This window comes from Melanotaenia boesemani, chromosome 3, assembly GCF_017639745.1.
Source record: "Melanotaenia boesemani isolate fMelBoe1 chromosome 3, fMelBoe1.pri, whole genome shotgun sequence".
In the NCBI taxonomy this organism is placed as follows: domain Eukaryota; kingdom Metazoa; phylum Chordata; class Actinopteri; order Atheriniformes; family Melanotaeniidae; genus Melanotaenia; species Melanotaenia boesemani.
Window position 1 is genome coordinate 28,331,368 of NC_055684.1, and position 19,179 is coordinate 28,350,546.

General features: G+C 37.4%; 1 protein-coding gene across 1 annotated transcript; it reads right to left on the reverse strand.

Moving 5' to 3' along the window:
• Nucleotides 1-5,624: 5,624 nt before the first annotated feature.
• On the reverse strand, nt 5,625-13,842 carry LOC121637380 (inter-alpha-trypsin inhibitor heavy chain H3-like). Its single transcript, XM_041981510.1, has 13 exons — nt 13,730-13,842; nt 12,004-12,164; nt 11,805-11,909; nt 11,348-11,510; nt 11,162-11,272; nt 8,813-8,941; nt 8,596-8,712; nt 8,288-8,456; nt 8,092-8,202; nt 7,417-7,598; nt 7,128-7,307; nt 6,866-7,035; nt 5,625-6,533 (listed from the first exon to the last, which is right to left on the reverse strand). Exons 1-12 carry the CDS (start codon nt 13,799-13,801, stop codon nt 6,907-6,909), a joined length of 1,629 nt encoding a protein of 542 aa, XP_041837444.1. The 5' UTR covers nt 13,802-13,842; the 3' UTR covers nt 5,625-6,533; nt 6,866-6,906.
• Between the last annotated feature and the right edge of the window lie 5,337 nt (nt 13,843-19,179).

Sequence of the window (19,179 nt, forward strand, 5' to 3'; positions counted from 1 at the left end):
ATGTGTGTGATGCAACCAGAAACACGTCCAATCACTTGCTTGCTTCTACCAACCCAGGTCCAGTAAGGTTAAGGTGAACCATTGGGAGGGAAATCAACCGGAAGCAGAAAAAATGGATGACGCAACAGTGCACAGTGCTCTGGCTAATCTAAAGCCAAAAGTCTCAAAATACTTCGAGCTCCATAAAAACAACCAAGGCACCCTCGACAAATCAGCTGCAGTATGCAAAACATGCAAAACTAGCATCAAGTATACTGGAAGTACAACAAACCCTGCTCTCCACCTACGTAAATGGCACGACGTGGAAATGGAGAAAAAAATGTGCATCAAGAGGCAAGTAAAAGTGCTACTAGTGCTAGCAGCTACTTTCAAAGTGCGTTAGCTGATAACTCCACCTGTTCAAAAGCAATAACAGAAGCTATAGGCTATTTCATCTGCAAAGACATGCGTCCCTATAGCATTGTTGAAAATGAGGGGTTTAGACGAATGATACGGATTTTGGAACCAAAATACAAACTCCCAAGAAATGGAATGGAAGATTGAAAACAAAAATCCTGCACTCGTGACGAACAATGCTCAAAATATCATAGCAGCAGGTCAAGAGGCATAAATTAACCCCTGTGTTACATGCATTGCACACACCATAAATCTGGCCTCACAGAAAGCTTTTCAAGTACAAGGTGCAAGAGTGCTGGGCCAAGTGAGGAGAATTGTAACCTTTCTTCATCACAGCCCAAAAGCTACTGAAATACTACACCAGAAGCAGTTGCTGCTTAGTTTGCCATCCCACAAGCTCATACAGGACGTATGTACATGCTGGAATAGTTCCCATGACATGTTGGAACGTTTTTTGGAGCAACAGCCTCCAGTTTTTGCAGGTTTAATGTCAAGAGAGCTGAGGAAGGGTCATGATGTCAATACTTTGACAGAAGAAGACCTTGCTACAATTGAGGCAATTGTAAAGCTCATGGAACCTGTCAAAGTGGCAATAACACTTCTGTGTGAAGAAGACAATCCCACTCTGTCCATGGTTGCCCCTGTTCAGGCAAAACTGAGAAAGCACTTTAGTGCAGTTGATGGTGACCTGCACATCATCGCTGAAATGAAGGCCAAGTTCTTGGAAGACTTCAAAAAGAGGTAAGAATAATTCTATTCAATGTATATGTATCTTTAGCATGTGTTATGTTTTTGTTTTTGTTTTTTTTTGTTTTGTTTTTTTTAATTGTGAAAATAGTTGTCAAAGTTCTCAGGAATAGCTTTGTAATTGGGTTAGCATCCAATTATTTCCAGATACCAGGGAATTCAAGACACACTGCATGTTGCCAGTGCCCTAGAACCACGCTTCAAAGTCCTGTCCTTCACTGATGAAGACAAAATCAAAGAGCAGACTTAGCTGTCAGTGTTAAGTGAGGTGTTAACCCTACTCAAGAAGGTAAGTTTCTTTTTTTGTATTTATTCTACACCTTATCAGTTTTGCCTACCTTTGTTTTATTCAGTCCATGTTCTCTCAAACACATGCATACAAAAACACAAACACTAACAGAATTTCTTACTGTGCATTTCTGACTCAGTATTAATACAACTGTAGTAATAGTGACACCATTATCAGGCAGCTGAGGGCAGAGACAGTGAATTTGAGAAAGGGCCTGCACACAGGAAGCCAATACCAGGTGAAGACAATCCTCAAAAGGATGAGCCAACTGCAGGTGTGTTTAGGGTGGTGTAAGCAAGCACATGGCTATTTTTAATAGACATTTTTGCTGAATTTTGTTGTGATAATCTGAAGATTAAATTATTTAATGGCATTACTCAAGTAGAAGTTACATATAGCAATTGGCAAGATGTTTTTAGTTGTTGTTGTTGTTGTTGTTGTTTTTATTGTTGTTGTTTTGTTTTTATAGAGATTTTTTTCTTTTCCATTTTCTGATTTAGATGATGACCCTCCCTTTGGACCAGATGTTTAGTGACATTATGGAAACAAGGCCACCACTGAAGTCTTCCAGGGACCTTGCAAAAGAACAAACACTGATTTCAATCAGGGTTGGTACAGTCAGTTAGGTGAGTTAGGTGAGGTCCTAGCCCTGACTGAGACCTGGATCCGTCCAGAAAACACAACTACGCCAGCTGCCCTTTCGGTCAATGCAGAATTTACCCAAACACCTCGCTCAGCTGGATGAGGAGGTCGAACTGGCATTCTTATTTCGAAAAAGTGGAACTTTACTTCTCTCCGTCCTATGGCTAACAGCTCATCACTTGAGTATCATTCAGTAAAGGTCTCTACGCCCTCTAAATGACTGTAGAATAGTCTGGAAATACAGAAACCGTGATCCTTTGCCTTTGGATGGCAACACTTTACACTGGTGAAGAGACCAGGCGGATCTGCCAATGCTGTCTGCACTGGCTAAGACTTACTTATGCATACCTGCTACTAGTGTACCATCTGAAAGGGTCTTTAGTACTGCTGGTGACATTGTCACAGCTCAGCGCAGTGTACTCAGAGAAGACCATGTTGACCAGTTTATCTTTCTGAAAAAGAATCTGAAGTAGAAGTACCGTTGTTTTGGCATTTGAGAGTTACTTTGAGGTAGAAGATTTTTTTTTTTTTTTTTTTTATGTACATGCTAAACATGAACCTCACATTTCATTTTTAACACTGCTGCAAGCGCTGGTTGAATAATTTCAGATGGCACACAACAAGTTAAGTTGATTATTTATATATTTTTTAACCACAAAGAAAAAGGAAAAATGGTTTAAAAGGCCAAAAAAGGCTAATTATTTATTTTTGATGATGTTTTAAGATTTTGTTTTTGTTGCTTGAAATTCAAAAGCTCAAGTGAGGAAAAAACTACTACTGTCTTCTATTAAAACACATGGACTTTAATTTAGAGATTTAAATTCCAAGTTAATACTAAATATCGAAATTGAATCGATTTAGGACCAAAATGGCACTGTATCATATCTTTACAAAGTTAGCTGAATATTTTTATGGTTCGACTTGTGGACCATGTATTGAGATGCATATCGAATCGTGTGTGAGGGAGAGATACACACCCCTAGTTTTTGCATGATTTTCTTATTCAATTTAAACATGTTAATAATCATTTAACTTAAGCTGTGTTCAAAAAATTTTGAATTGCATAAGATGTCTTATAACACTTTTATAATAACACTTTCTTTTATTTTTAAAAATGTATGCATATATGCTGTATATATGTATTATAAAGTGGCAGATAGAGCATTTACTCATTATCTCAAGATAAAAAGTTAATGTTGTTGTTTTCTCGGGAAAAATAAATTTGTTTTCTCTAGGTAATGAGATGATTAAAAGTAGGTAAGTACTCAAGAGTAGGTGTGTGACACCTGATTTTAATTATCAAAACAGCCCCATGACAGCTGATGGGAAGGGCTACAGTCATGGTGTGTATGTGTAATTATGTTAATGAGTTACTGGTAAAACTTAACAGTCAGACATGTCGCAATTTCAGCCTTTGTCAGACTTGATTGAAGTAAAATTGGACATATTGATCAGTGATGGATGTTGGATGTTGCTCGATCTGACGGCTGATGTCAGCTTGCGTCTGACGCTCTACTGAGGCATTCCAGTACAGAACCAGCTCTGGTCCCCTATGAACACTGACAGCCCTGCAGAGCTCCTTCAGAGCCAGACTGCTGCATCTAATGCGCGAAGGAGAGCTTGGAGGAGGTCTGTGATTTTCCCAGTAAACCACAAACACTCAGCAACATCCGATATAGCCCTACAAAAACAAGACAAATTGCCCCATTACAACTGAGAAGGGGGTGGCACCAAGGGGGTCCTGCCACCACCCAAAGACTACCCCCATCTTCAAGGCTGTCATATGTATGAACAAATCTAAAATTCTTTGCTTAATGTGTCAGATATTTGCGTAGGTCATAATACACCAATGATAACACATATATACATGCAGAAATCGATTTTGGCCAGTAAAGGACAGAAAATGTTAACTGACAAATAATGAAAATTCCAAATTCAATAGCTCAGAAAATTTAAATATTGTGGAAAGGTTCAATATTGAAGACACCTGGTGCCACACTCTAATCTAATAATTAACTCAAAACACCTGCAAAGGCCTTTAAATTGTGTCTCACTCTATATCTGTTGGCTACACAATCATGGGTAAGACTGCTGACCTGACAGTTGTCCAAAAGATGACCACTGACTCCTTGCACAAGGAGGGCAAGACACAAAAGTTCATTGCTAAAGAGGCTGGCTGTTCACAGAGCTCTGTGTCCAAGCACATTAATAGAGAGGCGAAGGGAAGGAAAAGATAGAGTCTACCAGGAAGTTCACTCAAAGAACTCACTTCTGAAGTTGAACGTTAACATTATTCACCGCCATCAAATTCACCATCCAGCATTTTTGTGAATAACAATTTAAACGATATTGCAACTTGCCAGGGTGCCGCTCTCATGTATCTTTTCCATCCGTGTCTCAATCATTGTGTGCTGGCTCGCAGGGAAAAAGCAGTCGGTGCTATTTGTCCCTTGTAGACGGCTGTAGTTTTAAGATAGCAGACCATAATGGTGCTGCCCTACCGGCTTACCCATCATACGTATGAACAAATCTAAAATTCTTCACTTACAATAATGTGTCAGATCATTTGCACAGGTCATAATACACCAATGATAACACATATATACATGCAAACATCAATTTTGGTCAGTAAAGAACAGAAAATGTTACACAATGTCCCTTTAAATGTATATCTACATTTTGATAATTAACTTCAGTTTAATAGTAATGAATATACTGCCATTACCGTGATAAGGAGGATCACGAACTCGGGAAAGAACTCGCCTACTTCCTTCACCTATAAATTGGTGAGGAAAAATAAATAAATAAATAAATAAATAAATCATAAAATTAGGTTCTGTTAAACCAAAATTCTGCAAATGATAAACATGTTTTTGCATGACATCTCTGATCTAACTTTACTGTTGGGGCATTGAAGATTTAGAGATTATTGTATTGACTGTGAAGGATTTTCTTTAAGGGATATTTTGTATGAATTAGTGCCATCCAAGGTTGGAATCGTGTATTACATTCTAATGTATAGTGTTCTAGCGTCTCATTTTCTCAAACACGTATTGCAACAAAAATAGCTGCCATGTCTCACCAGGAGGACCGGGAAGACCGCGAAAACCGTGAAGACCTGGATGACTTGGATAACCTCCTATTGGGTTAAAAATAATAATAATGATCATAAAACGAGGTTCTGTTAAACTAAAATTCTACAGATGATAAACATGTCAATCATCTTTTACCTTAAGCTCTGTTCCAATTATTTTTAATTAATTGAGTGAAAACTCTCAAACATTTTATGTTATTTTAAAAACAAAAGAATGTAGAGAAACAGTGTCATTGATTTTCCATTTTGCTTTTCTTTGTTCTGAATTAATGTTACTCATCATATTTATTAATTCTACCAGAACGTGTGGGGATCTTCATTGTTTGTCCATGTCCAATATGATATTGCTGATCTTGTGATGATCTTTCCCCCTCCTTAGGTTTGTGAAGCACGTCTGTGTTCTCCCCCTGAGGCTTGGTGACCACCATGGATGTATGTGGGGTCACAAAGCTGTACTTTAAGGACAACTCCAAAGCCTCTTTCTTCACTTTCTCTTTCTCTGCTCCAGACAACAGCAGCCTGTATCACAAATTTCTATGTTAATAAAGAGTTGATTAAGATGTCTACCTTTCTTTGTATTCACAAACAGGTTTTGTGGACTTTATCTAATGAATCAATAGAAAAAAGCTGATGTTATGACTACCAGGTGAGAGGCCTGTGAAGACCAAGGAGGAAGTTTATGGATGTAGTGAAAAAAGACATAAAGTTAGTGGTGCATGAGTCGGTGTAGGAGAAGAAGATGCAGAGGATAGGGTTAGATAGAGGCAGATGATTTGGCAGAGATACCAATTTATTCCATACAGTTAACTTTTGCCTTAAACCTGTTTCCTATTTTTGAAATTAAAATTTAGTTTTGCTTTAGGTTTTGACTCAGTTAGTCTCAGTCAAGACTGTTATTCTAGTCCAACACCCAGTAACCTTTAAAGACTCTTTAGACACCCTTAAACTAGCAGGATATACCAAATAGAGAGTGATGGAATAATTGTGCTGTTTTAAATCAAACATGCTAATGTGTTGGTCAGCAGCCCAATATACTATTAGTTTTTTATATTGCTGCAGTGTGTGTGCAAACAGTGCCATAAATCTGTTTATGTGTGCTGTCAAAAGGGGAGCTATTTGTATGGTCAGTGTTGTTTTAGCTGTAGAAGAAAGGCCCCTGGCAAAATTTTATATTTAGGCAAGTTTAAGAACTTCTTTTTTCAGGCCTTGCATTATGATGTAGTGTGTTTCTTTTTTCTTGATTGTGACTGTGGATATGTGCCTAGTCAACTAAATTATTTGTATTAGTTCAATCAAAACCAGACTCAAGTACATGTAGATATAATCTTACAAAATCCTTATCAGAACTGGAAAACACACCCAAATATCACGAGGAATTTAAATAACTTAAATGGGCCTCAGTATATAAATATATCTGAGCTCCTCATAAAGCTTGAAAGTTGTGTCTGAAAAGCAGTCCATTAACAATCTAAACTGCTCTAATAAATATCAAAATTTATGACTGCAACATCATCTGACGAAATTGCAATTCAAGTAACCATAAAAACGTCTGTGCAAAATTAATTTGACTGAAATTAATTAATCTGCTACTGGGAAAATTTTTAGCTCCAGAAGTCAGAATACAAAGCAGTGTCTTAACATTGTTGTGGGTTCAACAGTGAAGGGGAAATGAGTGCTGATGCTCTGTTATAAACTGATAATAAAAATTAAACAAAAGATAAGATGGCATGCATCACACTTACTCTTTCTCCAGAAACTGTTTGACTGTGAGGTAAGCCCAAACCCTCTGGAGGAGGCCTTCAGACACTGTTCCAGTAGGGGTCACCGTGGAGGTCTTTGTCTTAGAAAATGTCATCTTTCCATTCCTCTGTCATTATTAAAGTTTAATGTCAGTAGAGAAATAATTTCACAAGGATCTCGGAGTATTATAGTTATTTTTTGTTGTGAAGTAATCCTTACTGAAACTGCCACAACTTGTGGAATGAAGGTTTCAATGTTGTTATCAGTGATCTGACCAGCCACAACAATTTCAGAGCCATTATAATACTGACTGAAATTAGTCTGGGTCAAGTTGGTTCCTCCCAAATAGATCATTGTCACATCCGTCAACAGAGGAGTGGCCACCTCTTCGTAGAAACCCTGTTCCATACAAATTGGACACAATATGGATGTTTAACCTCAGCACAGCAAATCAATAAGTTTTATTTTTCATCACCTCAAATAAAGAACATTGGCATTATGTGCATACCGTCAGCTGTAAATCAGCATCAGAGTCTTCATAAATTCGTCTTCCCACACCGTTGTTTTGCAGCGACATTTTCTCAAGGAACTCAAAATTGACATCAAACCCAAAACCGAGGCAGTAGAGAGGAAATTTGCCTGCAATGGCCCGTCTTACATTTGATTGTATGCTCTCAATATTTGTCTCTCCTGCAAGGACACAATACAGCGCTTATTCTTTTATTATAAAGTATCATCACCCAACTGTCTGAACAATCATTTGGACTGTAATGAGCTGTGTTCTTGTGCTAAAAGGGTTTTATTTGTTTCTTGTACAGTTTGTCAAATGGTATAAGTCATACAAGAGATGCTCATAATCTGTTGTTGATAAATGAATATTATATCATAATTTATGTTATTTTATTATAAAACTGTGGAACCCAGTCTCCTTAAGAAGACATGCAATGTTAAATTTTCAGGAAAGCAAAATAACAACCAAAACAAAATTATTTTTCTTGACATGGAAAATTTTGGCTCATGCCTCAGTTTCATCAAGCAACAAACATGAAAACATCAGGGGGGCAGGAGGAAATTTTAACTATGACCTGTTTTTACAAATAGTCTTATTGCTTCTTTTTAAAAGAATGATCTACATTTGTTTCAAGTGTTTGTAGCAGAGTGTGCACGAGTGTTTTATGATAACCTGAGGTTGGGTCTCCATCTGTGAGGAGAATAAGGATAGATGCTGAATCTTCTCTGGGATGTGCATTCAGCATTTCTGCTCCCTTCAGCACTGCGGTATTAATGTCTGTAGCTGAAATGCAGGAAGAAGAATTTCACTTCCATCGCGATCATAGATGTTGATAAACCAACATAAATAAATTTCCTGAAAATCTTACCTCCTCTGGCCTGAATAGTCTCAGCAAATGTTTTGGCCTTCTGCAGATTTCCACTGGTGGCTTGAACAAGTTCTTTTTTCCAGTGAAATATTTGGCTATCAAAAGTAATAAGACCAAAGAAGTCTTCTTCTGCCAGGTCATTTAAAATATGGACTAATGCTCTCCGGGTCTGTATAAGAACAGCATGAACACAATTATTTAGGTTAGAAACATGTCATTGTATTTGTTTTGGGTGTATTCTTGTCTTGAACAATGTATTTGTAATATAAATCAAGTTATAGACGTGGCAGACTTCTAAAATACTCCACCTGTTCCATTTTTGTGCCTCGCATTGAGCCACTTTGATCAATAACAAAGACAACATTTTTTGATATTCGGGGAAGACTAGCTGGAGCAAAGTGATGGATGAAGTACCCGTCTGATGTCTGGAATTAGAAGAAACTTTGACTAGTTCTGGGATTATTACAAAGCATAATGTTAATAGACTATTTTAAGTTTACAACTTTCAGGAGATGAACATTTTACCTTGATTTCTCCCAGTCCAGAGTCTCTGCTAACATCATAAACAACAATCAGATCTCCATTCAGACCATGCTCGCCACAGCTATCACAAACTTTCTGTTGGTCCACAGTTGGATAGAAGTGCACCCATGCCTGCAAACCACACAAATCAGTTTTTATAGAGTGTTGACAAAAACTTGTTTTTTTTTGTTTGTTTGTTTTTTCTCCACTGGATGAAATAAGTAATTAGATTTTCATTCATTTGGTTACGTTTAGTTTTACTAATAATGCAACACGTTGGTCACACATTGGCAAATTAACATCAGTATCAATGAGTTTATTTATTTTGTTTCATTTGCTATTTTACTTAAATCACCTAATAGATTTGCTTGATCTTGAAGTGTGAATCTAAAGCTCAACTTTAGAAGCCACTGGTTAATAATTTAAAAGTTCTCTTTAAGAGTTAAAAGGAGCAATGTTGTATATTTATCCTTTTGCTTAGGGAGGCAGACATGCACATGATGGTTGAGATATGAACCAATTTGGCTCATTTAATTCATGTATTGACACCAAAATAAAGTAATTAGATATAATTTTGATTTCTTAAGACTACAAATACTTAAAGACGCACAACGTAACTACCCAACCATAAAACTATGCACTTACTGGCTCGTTTGATGGCACAGTGACATCTATTACGAAACATTGCTGCTGATGCTGCTGGACAGCAACAACTCGTAAGGCTGAGAAACCTCATCATGATGTTGTAGCTGAGTTTTCATTATACAGTTTCAAGAAAGAAAGAAAGAAAGAAAGAAAGAAAGAAAGAAAGAAAGAAAGAAAGAAAGAAAGAAAGAAAGAAAGAAAGAAAGAAAGAAAGAAAGAAAGAAAGAAAGAAAGAAAGAAAGAAAGAAAGAAAGAAAGAAAGAAAGAAAGAAAGAAAGAAAGAAAGAGAAACTGACTGACTTCTATTGGCTGGAGATAGTTCCAGAGATCAGGTGGAATGTGAAATAGATGCAGAATTAGCTGTTAATAGGCAGCGTTTCACTGAGAAAATCTGCTAAAGTCCCGTAGTGCGTCTTTAAAGTAAAATAATAATTGTCTACTATTTTTAATAGAGTGGATTTTGGAAAACAAGTATTAGTAATTAAAATACAACAAAATGACAACACCTTGGCAGCTGGATGCATATCTGTCCCCAAGAGGAAAATTATACATCTGATACAGCATCTGTAGTCTTTTCAAAACAAAGCTTAAGACAGAGTTGAAAGCCCCTCCAGTTAGCAATGGTTACCCTGTTGTAAAGTGTACATTTGTGATCTAACACAAGTGGTGTGGTATTTATTTTTAGTTGTGTGCTGCTTGCTTTTCTGTGTTAACTGATTTTAGTTGCTTTGAATCCTTTTTGGTGCTTGTAAATTGGCCTTGTGCTGGAATCAACCTCCTGATTAGATAAGAGACACACAGGTATATAAAAGCAAGGAAGCAGAGCAGAGGGGTACTAGTTGAAGACACAATGCACCAGCACCGGGGACCATGGCAGCTGGGACTGCAGCGTTACAAGGTGACCAACACGCAGAGGCAGAGAAAGGACCCTGCCTGCTGTGTGTGAACCTGAGCACAAAAGAAGTAACGCTGGTTGGAGCAGGCTAAACAGAGGATAAGTTCAATTGGGAGCGTGTATTGCCACCTCGTGTTGTTTTTCTGCGTAGGTGTCCCAGCGGGCCTGAAAACGAAGACTAGAGCCGAGTGGGAGGGACTCAGAGGTGTAAAGGAGTGTGACACTGAATACATGCAGGGGCAAAGGGGAACTCTGCCTGCCGTACTGACCCGGTGCGTGTAACCCAGGTGGAACCACAGACCTGGATTTGGAGAAGGATCTGCCTTATCTCCTACTTTAGTTACCCTTGCCCTGGATGGTGCTACCTTTTTATGTACTTTTTTTTTTTTTTTTAATGGTTATTATTTTAGCCCATGTAGTTTTTATGGAACTTTTAGGATGAATGAATGTCTTTTTTTTTTAAATTATTGGAGGCATTTAGCTTTATTTGATTTTTAGGTTGAGTAGTTTAACTTTTTGTGGACATTTCATTAATTTCTAATTTTGCATTGGAAAATTGTTCTGCTTTTGTCTATCTTGGCAATACAAAGCGTGCTCTCACCTGGTCATTCCATTGCAAAAGTCCATCCTTTTTTTTTTTAAAAAAAAAAACATAACCTTGACATACATCCATAGCTCCCACCATTAAACATTCATACATTTCCAAAAATAAAGGTCTAACGGCCAGACTGTACTATGTACATAATTTTTGGTTAAATAGCAACGAAATAGCAGCTGAGCTAAATGGAACATGGCATCTCTGCAGGCTGTACCTGTTCATCTGCTTTGGTTTTGGTGATGGCATTAGCCAGGGCTTTGGTGCTTAGTCCTCCTTTCACATCGACAAAACTGATGCCGGCCTTCTCGTGAATATACACATCAACCTGCCATTAAAATTAAATAAAGCAGTCATGAGTATTTACAAAACACTACTTTGTCTTTCAGGATGATCTGCATACCTTGAAGTCTTTGACAGGCTGCATGGGCCGGGCATGAATTTGCAGCTCATATTTGCCGTGTGTGCGTTTCATCAGTTCCTCATATGTGAGCTCAAAAGTCACCTTTTTGTGAGCAGCTATATTTACAGATGTTTTAAATTCCTCCAGCGTTCTACCTACAGAGCTACAACATAAATATATCATAAATATCAGGGTTATATAGTGGACATAAGTTCAGATGGTTTTATTTTTCATCTTTAAGAACCCTGATGCATGATACTAGGAAATATTTTTAAACAAAATTAAATATGACAAATCACAGTTAATGTGTAAAACAATGTAAAATCCATCCCCCTGCCACAAAAAAAAAAAAAAAAAAAAAAAAAGAAAACAAAGTGAAACAAGTTTTTTGAACATACATGGCTTAAAACCTACTTGTATAAGGCTTAGCAATAAAAGAATCCTTCAATTAACGTACCTGACAATCCCAGCGCTTTGGCCACGAGACACTGCTTCAGTGTACTGCTGCTGTGCTTGCTCCTTAGCTTTAACAACACCATCATACACTTCACCATCAATAAGCCTGCATAAGACACCCCCCACCCCGCAAAAAATTCTTGTTTAATTATGAGTGGCCAGTATATATTAATATTAATATTAATATTAATATTACATACATTTTGAATTTACTGATGAAGGCATTCTTAGGAATCTGGACATGGAATTCAATTTCCTTTGACTCATTCATACGATTGGCCACACGGCTTGTGATGACAGTGGTGGCATAACGACTGGCCACAGTAGAGTTGATGTGAAAGCTGTATATGTCCCAGTCGTCCTGCACAAACACAGAAGGCACATGTTTTTAAAAAAAAGTAGATGGCCAGATCAATCTCACTGACTGACAACCAGCTGGCAAAAGATCAGAAAACAATGTGTTGGTGGGTGAAATCGTATTGGTGTAACAGCAGATATGCCCCATTTTTATTTTGTTTTTTTAAAACAAACTTGGGGGTGGTTGTATAGACTATACATAGTATTGAATAGACCATGCTTCAATGCTCATGGCACACACAAAAGACATGGCTCTGACTTTCCAGTTTTGGTGCAAAGTTAAGTTAAAATTACAAACATTTTAAAGATCTGGATAGGGTTGGGTCACATCACTTGATCTGGTCAAAGTCAGGGTTACTTTTTTAGCCTCCTTCAGAGAAATCTGTCTTGGATTTAAAGAATTGCTGTGCAAAAATTACAAATGTTTACTTTGTGCAAAACAATACCATAAACTAATACAAATAAAACAACAAGAGAATGATGATGACCCGTTCTAATTACCATCTCCATACATACATAAACACATATATGCATGTGTATAATCCTCATTATATGTCCTAAGTAGCTTTCCTCCAACTATACATTCAGGTACTTATTGAAAACAAATGGTATCGTCATTTTTGCAATTAGTAACATTTCATGCTAAAATATTGGATTATTTGAGTTGCGCAACCATTAATTTTAGTATTTAAAAATAAAAAAACAGTCCAATTATTATTTTTTATTTTCCAAATTTACAATTATTCAAATCAAAATATAATGCAAAGCAGATCTGCGCTGCACATACTTCAAAACACGTGAGACACATGACTATTTCTGTTAATAAAATGCTGTTAATCATTTTCTCTGTTCATATAATGATTTTACAGGTTTTGTATTTTATACTAATATATTTCATTTTTATGTAAAATGTTTGATTTACCAATTAAAGAAAGTACCTACATCTGCAGTTAAACTAAAAGCTTTTAGTTCATATAATTCATAAGCAAATAAAGGAATAAAAAGTTAGCCTGTAGCTCTGTACAACATTCTGTTAACTTATAATAAAAGAATTTTATCGACTGTTGTCTTGATTTTTCCAAAACTATACTTTATGTTGTGTAGATTTTTGTGGCTGTTGTCTTTTAAACAAAATCCACATGGAGGATTTAGCTCTTAGAATAAAAACGGGTCGACGTTTTCATGGCAGACAACACTAACATCATGACAGAAGCTCAGTATTTTAATTAGTTATCATTTCAGTGTCACTAAAGTCTCATTTAAATATATTTTTATGTAATTCTGTAAATATAAGTTTAACAAGAGCATCCAAAAATGCAACCATTTGATGGACAAATCAACAACATGAGATGACCCTGAAGGCAGAGAGCCTGGAGATTGTTCAACCTGCTCTTTCTACACAGCAAAGTTCAGTGTGTTGCAACCTACAGAACGCTGCTGAGATACAAGAACAGTCAATCCTCAGATGCTTAAGTATCTGTTAGAATATCTACAGACAATAAATAGCTTCATTAAAATGCCTGTTTCCTTTCAGTGTGGTGCTCTGTCCCTTCTGTTGTGTGGCCATACCTTGTTTGGCAGAGCGGCAGCAAAAGCCAGCAACAGGCCAAAGAGGATGACTTGCACCACTGCTCTCTCCATGGTGCCTCAGTCCAGAGTGTGACCCAGGTAGCTGGAAATGTCTGTTAATAAACGCCAACAAAGTCGGTATTTATCTGTGCGCAATATTTGGCTACGTAGGTAGACTTGCTATTGACACAGAGTGAACAACTTGTGCAATTTGCAAGGACTTTTCTACCAACACATTTCATGAAAAAGTCATTTCAGTTTAAAACAAAGCCTAAATAAAAGAATAAAGATGCTGTATTGTGTAACATGCACTGTTAATTAAACAGGATGTGGCTAATTATTATGTTGTCAAGCAAAAATTTATTTCTAATATTTTCAAGTCTGTACAGCTTTTTTGAGAGTATCAGTCTGACATGGTCAGCAAAGTGCTGGGAAAACAGATGATACAGCAGGCAAAAGCAATAATACACTTAGATTTCATTGCAAGCATTAGAAATTTAAAGACAGAAGTTGCAGCGTAGAGCACTAAGAAACTAACTGCATAGGAGAAAATCTGTTATAAATTAAGAAATTCTGCCTTAAAGACAAACAATCAGCTAAATTAGAGAGAATTTAATGGACAGTTTTTCTTGACGCTGTAAATAGCCATGAAACTGGAAACATGAGCCCAAAGACTTTGTGTGTCCATAATCTAATAAAACTAATTTGAAAAACCTACAATATTTCTACAAACAACATGTCAAGCAGATGTGGCTTCTCAGAGACACGTCCCGAACATTCTTATCATCACCATCTTACTATCAACATTTATCAAACAACATTCCCATTATTTACTCAAAATCCACAAAGGCAACAATTTGTAAAGCTACAGCTTGCATTAGAAGAGGTATGGGACGATTATGACCTTAACCCGTGTGTTGAGTCCTTCAGCCCCCTTGTAATGTGGTTTCTATGCAAACATCCCCCTGTGGCTCACCACATCAACCTGTGAACATTCAGAATATCAGTGTATTTATGCAGGCAGTGGTGCAGGTGGTGGCACGATCAATATAGCCTTAGTGAGCAAGGAAAAGCATACAATAAGTGTAACACCCAATTCATTTTTGGATAGTGTTTTTTAAATAATTTCTTACTTTTGTGTCTAGTTACGCTTCGCTACTAAATGAATTATGTGCCAATTCACATTCATTGTTAAAAACAAATAAGCCATTTATGTGTAGAATATCTGTTTTCTGCTTTAAGTCTAAATGCTTTTCTTCAGAAAACTGCAACTGCGATTCAAGGCACTCTCACAGGTGATTTTGCACCTGAGGATTAAATTCAAGTTCATTCAAATCTCTTAAGGATATTTCAAGCGCTTGTGCTGGAAGCATTTAATAGATGAAGAATGAAACCTGTCCTTAGACTGAGCTGAGAGAGCAGAGAAAGCAACAGGTCCTAATGACCAGAAGGTCAAGTCTTCACAGTGATGGCATGGCTAATATGATGTTGCATTAAGACACATTGCTGCAGCACCAATCTATGAATTATCTAATGTTGGCTGCACAAACACAGGGGCTATGTACAGAATAACAAGATGTCATATATACATACGGCAGCTTATATATAGGGGTGACATGAGCAACACAAACATCAACTATTTATACAAACATAAAATAAATTAACAGTACATTATGTACATTCAGTGAATGGTAATGCACATCCATAAATGATGGCAAGTATCTACTCTCTATCCTGATTGGACTTATTATACACCTTTAACAGTCCTCCTTCCAAGATTGAACTAAAGGATTATATACTATAATATGGAAATGAGGTATGTCAACACAAATTAAACAAACAGCATAAAACTCAAGAATGGAGAGGAGTATGTACAAGTAGTTACATACATGCTGGTTAAATATATACAATGTAGGTTATGCACATAAGATTGACTAGAACTACAGTGGGGTATTTTTTTGGTAACAGTTGGAAGACACAGTTCTACTCAGATTAGAGAGTCCTTGTTTTAGGGTCGGTCAGCTGATGTGATGATGCTGGATTTGGGTTGTTGGCATCCTGGGCTGGGGGCACATGAGGAAAGGCAAAGACTCCTGAAGGGACAGGGAAAATAAACCCAGGCCACTGGTTAAAAGAAAGAGGAGAGGACAAGGCTCTGAACGGAGCAGGAGAGTGGAGAGGATAAATGTGATGGGTAATTGGAGATGGGCTGGTCATCACTGTTGACCCAAGACTGTCAGGCCATGATGGGGGCCGAGTGTGAGTTTCTGAACTTGGGGCTGTCCATGATGATGCCTGAAAATGACAAAGTAATGTAAACTAAACACAAAGCACTCATTCCCAGAGAGATTAAATGACTCCATTTCTGGAAAAACTAAACATTGGAATGCTGTGCAAAATGTACAGAAAATGAGAAATTTGCTAAACTTTAATACTCTACATGTAATTGAAAATAGCTGAAATGTTTCAGCTCGTGTTTGTTATAAAATTTCAACTGCTCAATAGCTCAATGCTTTCCTTGTCTTTTTGTTAATTTCATAATGAGCCAAATGTTTTAAAATGATGGCAGGTCGATCAGACAAGCACCTGATCTTTTATACAGAGTCACGCTGGTAATATGTGCAAAATGTGATTTGGTTTTATCTTGCAAAGCTTCCTCTGGAAAAATATGTGTATTGGATGATAGCATTGGATGTATGGTTTGTTATTAATGTCCCATTTTTCATTGTACATTTCTAGAACATTAAGGAGACAGAGATAGAAAGCAGAAAAAGAGGTGGAAAAGTAAATAATCATAGTAGATTTAGATGCATTTGCCATGCAAAGGCTCATGTACAAGTAATGCAAAGAGGATAAGTCACAAAGTTCAAAGTGGACAAGTATCAGTTAAACAGACAGTTAAATTAAAGGCCTATTAAATGCTCATTACTATTAAACAGAAACTTGATTATCCAAACCTCAAACTGTATGAAACATGGCAATGGGCCAATAAACAATAACAAGTGGAAATAATTTATTATTACTATTGCACTAGGTAAAATTTTTGGTGCAAATTTGGAGAAAATGTATCTATATATATAAATGACTTTTGAAATAATTACTCAAACAGAAAAATATTGAATCAAAATCTTGATTTTAGAAACAGGTTTGAATAAGCAATATCCAAATGTCTGTGTAAGAAAACATACTGTAAGAAGGCAAGTAATAAAGGTGAGATGAGCCAAAAGAAAACCCAGCAGTGGAGCAGAACATTTTGGAAAAGAAAGAAAAAAATATCTGAGGTAGACATATAAAATATGAAAAACAAAAAGGTGAAGCTATGCGGGAAGAGAAGAGATACAAACAGATAGATAAAGACACAGGCCCACTGAGAAATCTAGCTCGCGGCTTGCTACTGGATTTATAGGTCACTCTCTCAGATGGTTGAGGGTAATTAGACCAGCCTGTAGAGGAGGATATCAAGGGAAAAAGAAGATGAAAGGGTAAGAGGAGCCCACATTGAAATACCCCAAGTTATTTAAAAAAAGAAAAACACAACTGTTTTCCTTTGCTTTAAATAACAACAAAAGAACTCTGTTCAGCTTTGCCATTCTGGTGTGTGTTGCAGGTGTTACCTTGTCCAGGGGGAACTTGTGTGCCAGTGCCATCTCCATGTAGTCCGGCATAAATATTATCAGAAGACAAAGACCCTTTGAGAGAACAGGGCTGCTGAGTCTGCACAGGCTCTGAGGTTGATCTGGGGAGGTGGCTGGTGCATGACCGTGCCCTGCTGTGAGTGGGGAAAGAAGTTTTGCCTGGAGAACCATTCAAACTCACTGTGGGCTCACCTGCAGCTGCAGCAGCACCTGAACACACATGCGTGAGAATGGTGTTATTCCCTGCCTTGCTGAAAACATGGATTATACTGCTCCAGAGACAGGGGCATGACCAGAGGACAGCAGGGCACCTCATCAGCAATAGAAACAGGACGTGTCAAATCAGGCATCTGCTGGGCTGCATGGATAGGAGAGATGGAGCCCAGAGGGTAAAGGTGAGTAGTAGGAGCTAGACATGGGAGTCTCACTGCTGCTGTAGACAGACGGCAGAGGAGTAGGGGAAAATTTAGGGGGCATGTGGCTCCCTGTTTGAACTACAGGATATGGTGAGGGAAACTGGGAAAGAAAAAGGGAAAATGAAATAAAATGAACAAAGACAGCCAGTGGGTAGATACAACATTCACACAGGACCCTTGTGGATAACTCCTACAACTTTATGTACATTAACATTTCATATGTTTTTTTTTTGTTTGTTTTTCAAACCAAATTGTATGTTTAGCTTGTTTTTGTCATTAATACTACCACATCATACCTGTGTGCTGATCTGCAGGGGCAGGAGCTGGGGAGGAGCACCAGAGACTGACTGTGTAAAGCTAGCAGAGGTATCAGGAGGATTCAGGTGTGACACAGGCTGGTCAGCAGAAAACAGCTATGGAACAAAATCATGCATTAATTCTAAATGTTTTTTCTTCTTCTTTTTCACTTTCAGAGTAGGCATTTTGAATATTCTATTCTATTCTATTCTATTCTACAGTCATTTAGCAGACGCTTTTATCCAAAGCGACTTACATTTGAGAGGAAGAACAACACAAGCATGAATTCAAACAAGATGGGACGTCATAATTAAGTGATAGTCAGACCGCTTTTGAGTCCAGTTGGACCCAGGTGCTGTCATGTAGTGCTAGTGCAGTGCATATAATTTTTTTTTCTTTTTTTTTTTTTTTATGGAACACGAAAACAAAATTTTAATTAAACTGGCAAGTTATTTGGTTCAAAGTACTCCACAATGACACAAGCTAGTAGACAGCTTGTAATTCTGTGTCCTTTTGCAGTGTGTTGCCCCACCTGAAGAGGCATGGCAGATGGTGGGAACTGGTGCTTAAGGGAGGAGAGACAAATGGGAAAGAAACATACAGCAAATTAATAAACATTCTCATGCACACACACCTAATGTAGATAGATTTAATCAGATTTTATTTTATCAATGCCAATATTCTATTTTTATTCACATTTTATAAAGTGCCTCAACTCCTTTGGAAACAGGATTACATTTTGTTGAGATGAGCAATCCAAAAGGATTTATACTTATAAGAGCTTGCCAGGCTGAACTGCATGGGATAACTTTCAAATGTTGGCTTTCTAATTCTGCTTTTTGTGTCTGTCTGTACAGATGTGGCCAGTCACAGTTAGATGTGTGCAGTACCTGCTCCTGGCTGGGCTGAGCAGTAAGCTGTGTCTGTAGAGTTGGGGCTACAGCTGGGAAGCTCTGTGCTGTCTGTTTACTTGGATGCACAGAAGGGCCTGGTGTTGCTGGAGCAGAAAATGTCTGTCAAAAAACACAGAAGACACCATATTTATTAAACTGTGATTTTTAGGTATTATATGATTACTTTGTGTCTGCTACAGCAAATCTAG

What these genes read in the sequence shown, in the direction of transcription:
- LOC121637380 (XM_041981510.1), bottom strand. Translation starts at nt 13,801, where the DNA reads ATGGAGAGAGCAGTGGTGCAAGTCATCCTCTTTGGCCTGTTGCTGGCT. An exon ending in CTGCCGCTCTGCCAAACAAG is followed by an intron (nt 12,165 to 13,729) that starts GTATGGCCACAC and finishes GTGTTTGTGCAG; the next exon opens with GACGACTGGGACATATACAG. An exon ending in CACAAGTTGTGGCAGTTTCA is followed by an intron (nt 7,036 to 7,127) that starts GTAAGGATTACT and finishes TAATAATGACAG; the next exon opens with AGGAATGGAAAGATGACATT.